Below are 5,570 nucleotides of genomic sequence, written 5' to 3' on the forward strand. Positions count from 1 at the left end.
GCCGGGTGTGGAGAGGCCCGAAAATCCGAGCTTCTCTTAGTCCTTGCTGGAATGAGATTAATTGGTGGGTTTGAATCCTGATTTCTTTGGCTTCTCGATGCTCCTGCTGTTGTCTTACTTTTGGTTGCTCTTGCTTGTGTTGTAGGTGATGTACCTTTAGAGGAGTCTACTCTTCTAGCTGGTGAGTTTTGGATCTGTGAGATCTTCCTTTTCTTTGAGCTAGCTCCCCTTAAGATGTTAGGACTGTTCCCCGGTACTCTCGTTTGTATTGGTCTTCTTCCTTTCTTTTTTATTTTGCTTTGGACTTCTTTAAGAGTTTCCTCTTCCATTGGCTGTTCAGAGAGCTCATAGGGACTCCCTGGTGCAATCTCTGGTTCGAAGACAGGGCTAATGACAATCGATTTCAACTTCGCGGGTCCTCCCGAAGCTCTCTTTGGTGTCACGTCCATTTCTCTGGTGACAGGATGCACACCATGGTCTCTTTCTTCCACGTTGATTACTACAGTGTCCTGTAGGTCGTTAGCACTTGAGAATCCTGGGAGAGGAAGACCGTTAATAGAGGGTGCTTGAATTGGTGGTGGAGTATTAGGATTGCTTGCAGATCCTCCCCCTTGGGAGAAGAAGTAGTGCCTACGAGTCTCTGCAGCAATGATAGAAGCTGCCACTTCTTCCGTCTGTCCCAAGGCATCTCCTTGTAGGACCCTTTGTCTCCTTGCTGCTGCTTCGACTGGGTCAGGGCAATTCAGGTATTGTCTCGTTGTTTCATGTAGCTCCTCTAGTACTTCATCCATTGTTCTAATGCCTGGTTCAGCTACGATTGTCTGGGGGTTTGCAGGTAGGAGGCTTTCTCTAGGTGGAGGGTTAGCTGGTTCTGTATCTCTTGTGTGCTCCTCTTCTGGGCCTGTCAGCTGTTTAGCCCTCCACTGCCCTTGGCTTCGTTGGGGGAAGAGGTTGCGTCCTCTCGACGTCTCTCTGTAGCTGCTCTGTCTATGATGAGTGAAGGGTGGGGAGAGTAGGTGTTGAGATCTTTCTTGCATAGATTTCTGGTTCCCCAAAGGCTGAGAGGGATTGTCAGATCTCTTGCTGGGTGGTGGTGGGGGTGCTCGAGTCTGCTTCGTGCTCACTCTCTCCCCATATGGGTTCCCGTGTCTGTCTACCCTTGCTCTGAAAGCGTGGAGGACAGGTTCTGTCCTTTCCTTGCTCTGTTCTCTTTCCTTTTCAACTACTTGGTATTTACAAATTTCTAAAACCCCATAAAATTGACTGGTATTTTTTGGATTTCATGGCTTTATACAACCACAAAGCCTCAACAGCCCTATCCCCAATCGGACCCTGAACTTTTATGTAGAGAAAGAAATAAAAAAAAAATCTAGTGGGGTCAGCTGACCCCCCTAACTTGTTAATAGATCCGCCCCTGAGACAAGGACTGTGTGAACAGAAATCTAACAACCGAACTAGGTGCTTATGATCTCGCTGAGAGAGTTTTGTTTATCTTGGAAGAAGCGGCTCTCTGTCGTCTGATTCAACACGGTGACTAGCCTGCATACACAGAGAAGAAACACAAAATGTGTTCAGTTTAAGTCAGATAACAAGAGCTAGATTTCGCTTAGGATTGAAAATGTGTGAGTTTTTCACCTCTTCATTTGCTCCTGCTGCCATGTTGATGAATGAGTCTTTAGCCCTGGAGGAGATAACAGAGGAAGAAAATAAGTTAAGACGGTGCAGATGAATCTTCATTTACTATAGAAAGAATAATGATCCATCATTGAACAACACACACCTATGACCATCCTTTGCATTAACTATTTCTATGTTTCCGTTTTGTTGCTCGTCTTTCACTTTTGCAAGCGGTGAAAAGAACTGCATAAAGTACGAGTCAGAATAACACATTAAGAGATAGATAAAATAAGTTAACTGATACACCAGGGAGAGGTCTGCATGGGATTACCTGATGCATTGAAATGAAAACTATAGAAATCCCCAGAAGGAAATTCATGGTTAACACATGTCCAAAGAGTGCTGCAGATGCTATGCCAGTAAATATTGTGGCAACCGTAGATGAATATTTCTTTAAGATTGTATCTGAGAACCATACAAAAATTGAAGACAACTTAAGATAAATATCCATCAAAACAATCTTCCTGCAAGGTTTCTACTCATGTATATATAGCAGTATCCAAAACAATCTTTTATTTACCTGCATATTTGAAGAAAAAGGAGGATAGAATCCCTTGAGCTGCGTTGTTCAGTATCAGAAACATGGTAGCTCTAGAATGTCCTTGTAGGATGTCAAAACTGCCAGGACCTGTAGACAGTGGAAAAAGTTGTGAGCAATGCGTCTAACAGGATTTCAAGAAGCTTTTCAGGCATTTAATTTGCTTAAAGGTTTATCATATATTTCTCTGCTGTGTTAAAAATACACATACCTTTGTATATAACAGTTGCTAGTATTCCAAGGAAATTGAATATTGCACCATAACCATAGAGGAATAAGTTCTGCATCACAAAACTAATGTTTTAAATTCAGAACAGAACATATACAAACAAAAACAAAAGATGAGGAAAACGCAGGAGTGGGTTATGGTCCTAGAGAATGAGCGCTGAACCCTAAGTTGTGTAACCGAATTTCTAAAAGAGGTCACTAGACCTTAGAACAGAGCAAGTTCAACAACACGAGCCAAAAGTTCTGTTCTAAACAGTAAATGACCACACCTTTTAACACAGCCAACTAGACCATAAACCAAAAAAAAAAAAGAATCCAGTAAAATGGCTACTGAAATACACAAGCTGTGATGGTCATGACTTTTCCAGTGATGTGTCTCACAATTAATAACACAATAGAATATGTAGCTTTAAGCCTTTGACCAGCAGTTACAAGCAACGGTCACCACAAACCTTCCAATGTTACTACTCTTACTTATCTGGTGCTTTATAGAAAAAACTGTGTGTCAGGAATAGCTAACCTGGAGATAAATGCTGGTGTCATACTGGCTCTTCAGAGCATACTCGTTGTAGACAGATGCAAAGGACGGGACAGTAACCTACACGATGCAAACATCATGTGAATGGAACTACTTACATACTAAATTTTCAAGGAAAAACAAATGGAAGAACCAAAAAGTGTAACTTACAAAGATAAAGGTACAGATGTATGCACCCATAGCAACTGGAACAGCCATAGTAGTAGCACCTTCAGGAAGAGAACGCAGCTGGTTTACACTAATCCCTATCAGCAACAGAGCAAGGGCTTCCCACTACAACCCGAAAGTCAAAACAAAGTCAATTCCATTAAGAGTAGGAAGTAAAGAATGTCAAACAGAAATGTATGTAATAATGTCTGAAAACCATTAAAAAAATCATACATACAGACAGCCAAAAAGTAATTGGACCAGACCTGTATGATGGAAAACCGTCGCTTCATTATCATCTTCAGTAGCACAGCAATTACCAGAACCTTTAGATTGCTGAGCATCTTCACGGTAGCAGGATTGAAATATAGCTGTCACAGCAGAGAAAGTGAATTGCTGTGTGAAATCAAAATATAAGAGAGACAGAATCTACTAATAGCCGAGAAGGCTTAGATAATACAACAACAGTGCATGATGTAATTACGTTACAACTTCTAAGCAATTGTTCAGTGCAGACTCTACAGCAAACACAAATATCTATCACTAGAAAGCAAACATATTGCACTATGTCAAGAAGGACTTGGGGAACTTTTAAAAACAAGAAGGAAGCATGTGTACCTGCATAGTGAACTTAAGATAGTTATTAATGGCATACAATCCTGCTGGAACAGCGAGAAGCACATTGTTCCGAGCTGCCTGCAAAATAAAAGCGCTACTGTTACTGCAATTGCACTGTAAATACTAAGCAATTAATAAACTCAGAAGCTTTGAGTATTAAATATAGTTCTAGTAGTGATCACATAATATCTACATTTCAAACTATCATGCTTTGACAACCAGATATATAAAAAACATTGAGAGCTCAAGAAACTAACTTTAAATTTGAGATTATGCACATATTATTACAATCCTACTACATAATCTTTTACAGTATTTCCTAATCTATTAATTGACATGAAGAAGTACCTGGACAAATGTGGAAAGGGATAGTAGAGGCTTCTCTCCAACTTTTTGGTGCCTGGCCTACAGTATCAACACAGAAACATGAGTATTAAAAGGGTGGTTACTTCTCCCATTGAAAAACAAGGACGCACGTGATAGAAGAAGTAAGCCAAAACCAAGAAACTGTTCTAAGCGCAGAAGAAATGAATTCAACATGACAAACAAAATAGAAATGATATTTGGCAAGAGATCGGTGAAGGCAAATTCAGAAACGTTACCTGGATCAGAAGCATGACAAGCGCAAACATAACCTTTGCGATTTCCGTCAAAAAGTTGACGCTAATAGGACTGAAGTTGAACTTTCCATCCACTTTAGACATGTACACTAACACAGGCTGTAACACCGTAACAAAAACAAAAAAACTTTTAAAATGAAGAATCACTAATCAGAGATTGTAACATTGAAAGATAATAATATTACCTGGAGACCAACAAGCATGCAGTCACCGACCACCAAAAAGACATTGAGAGCTCGTTGTTTAGAGGAAACTCTAATCTTGCGGTTGTCATAAGCCCTGGCTATAGCTTTGATACTCCTCGAACGACACACGCTGCACTCAGCCATCCCGTTCTTCATCGTCCTCACTATTCTAGACTGAGCTACACAATGCAAAAAAACAGCCAAAGAGTGTGATCTCAGCCATCAGATCTAAGTATCCATGATAGATCTCAAAACCCATAAGGTAAAAAAAAAAATGTAAGAGCAGAATCAAAGCATAAAACGTTGTGGCTGGCGACATTGTAAAGATTCACATTCCGGTGAAGAAAAAAACAGAGACCAGATCGATCAAACTAACCTTAATGGACCTGTGTAAGATCAGCTCAAACAGTGCATTCACAAGCACAAAACCTCCTCCCGCCTAAACCGCGTAAGATGCAGACACAATTGGATACTCTCTCTCTCTCTTATCTCAATGAGATCTAAATTACAGAAACTCAAGAGAATCTTGAGCTCTCTTCTCAAGCTTCAGCTTTTAGAGAAGATGCTAAGAATATACAGAGAGAGAGAGAGATATGAGGAAGATGAATCCGTCGGTTGGTTGGTTGATTGATTGAAAGTGCGTTCTTATTCTCTGGCACGTTTTATTGCGTTTCTTTGGAGGAACACAAAAAAAAAACAGAACAGAACAGCCACTGGCTGTTTCTTTCTACGGTGACAGCTGGTGACTGTGACGGACCAATAAGATTTGAGTAGGAGTGGTGATAAAGGTTTGGTTAAGGTGACGTGTATGCCTTTGAATCGGGTCTCGTAACTATTGTATCCAAGTTTTGCCTTTTTGGTCAAATGTTTCTTTCGCTTGGACTTGTTAGTAAATTTTCTTAATATTTTATTATTTAATAGTGGTTCGACATTTTGTTTTTAGTTTTTTTTTTAATTTAACGTAAACACGAACACTAATTGATTATTTTTGTTGCCGTTGTAGGAGATACCTAACTATA

The 5,570-nt window shown here is 40.1% G+C and overlaps 1 protein-coding gene across 2 annotated transcripts; it reads right to left on the reverse strand.

The window, feature by feature from the left end:
* Nucleotides 1-1,240: 1,240 nt before the first annotated feature.
* LOC108848875 (CMP-sialic acid transporter 2) lies at nt 1,241-5,249 on the reverse strand. Of its 2 annotated transcripts, none has more exons than XM_018622329.2 (14): nt 4,928-5,249; nt 4,552-4,725; nt 4,349-4,465; nt 4,095-4,151; nt 3,747-3,824; nt 3,395-3,499; nt 3,132-3,254; nt 2,964-3,041; nt 2,427-2,496; nt 2,198-2,305; nt 1,949-2,082; nt 1,781-1,860; nt 1,636-1,681; nt 1,241-1,539 (listed from the first exon to the last, which is right to left on the reverse strand). In XM_018622329.2, the coding sequence occupies exons 2-14, from the start codon at nt 4,705-4,707 to the stop codon at nt 1,489-1,491; spliced, it is 1,203 nt and encodes a 400-aa protein (XP_018477831.1). In that variant the 5' UTR covers nt 4,708-4,725; nt 4,928-5,249; the 3' UTR covers nt 1,241-1,488. The 2 variants fall into 2 exon arrangements, with proteins under 2 accessions (XP_018477831.1, XP_018477830.1); XM_018622328.2 differs by having other exon boundaries at nt 4,552-4,730; nt 4,928-5,247.
* Between the last annotated feature and the right edge of the window lie 321 nt (nt 5,250-5,570).

This window comes from Raphanus sativus, chromosome 4, assembly GCF_000801105.2.
Source record: "Raphanus sativus cultivar WK10039 chromosome 4, ASM80110v3, whole genome shotgun sequence".
Taxonomy (NCBI): domain Eukaryota; kingdom Viridiplantae; phylum Streptophyta; class Magnoliopsida; order Brassicales; family Brassicaceae; genus Raphanus; species Raphanus sativus.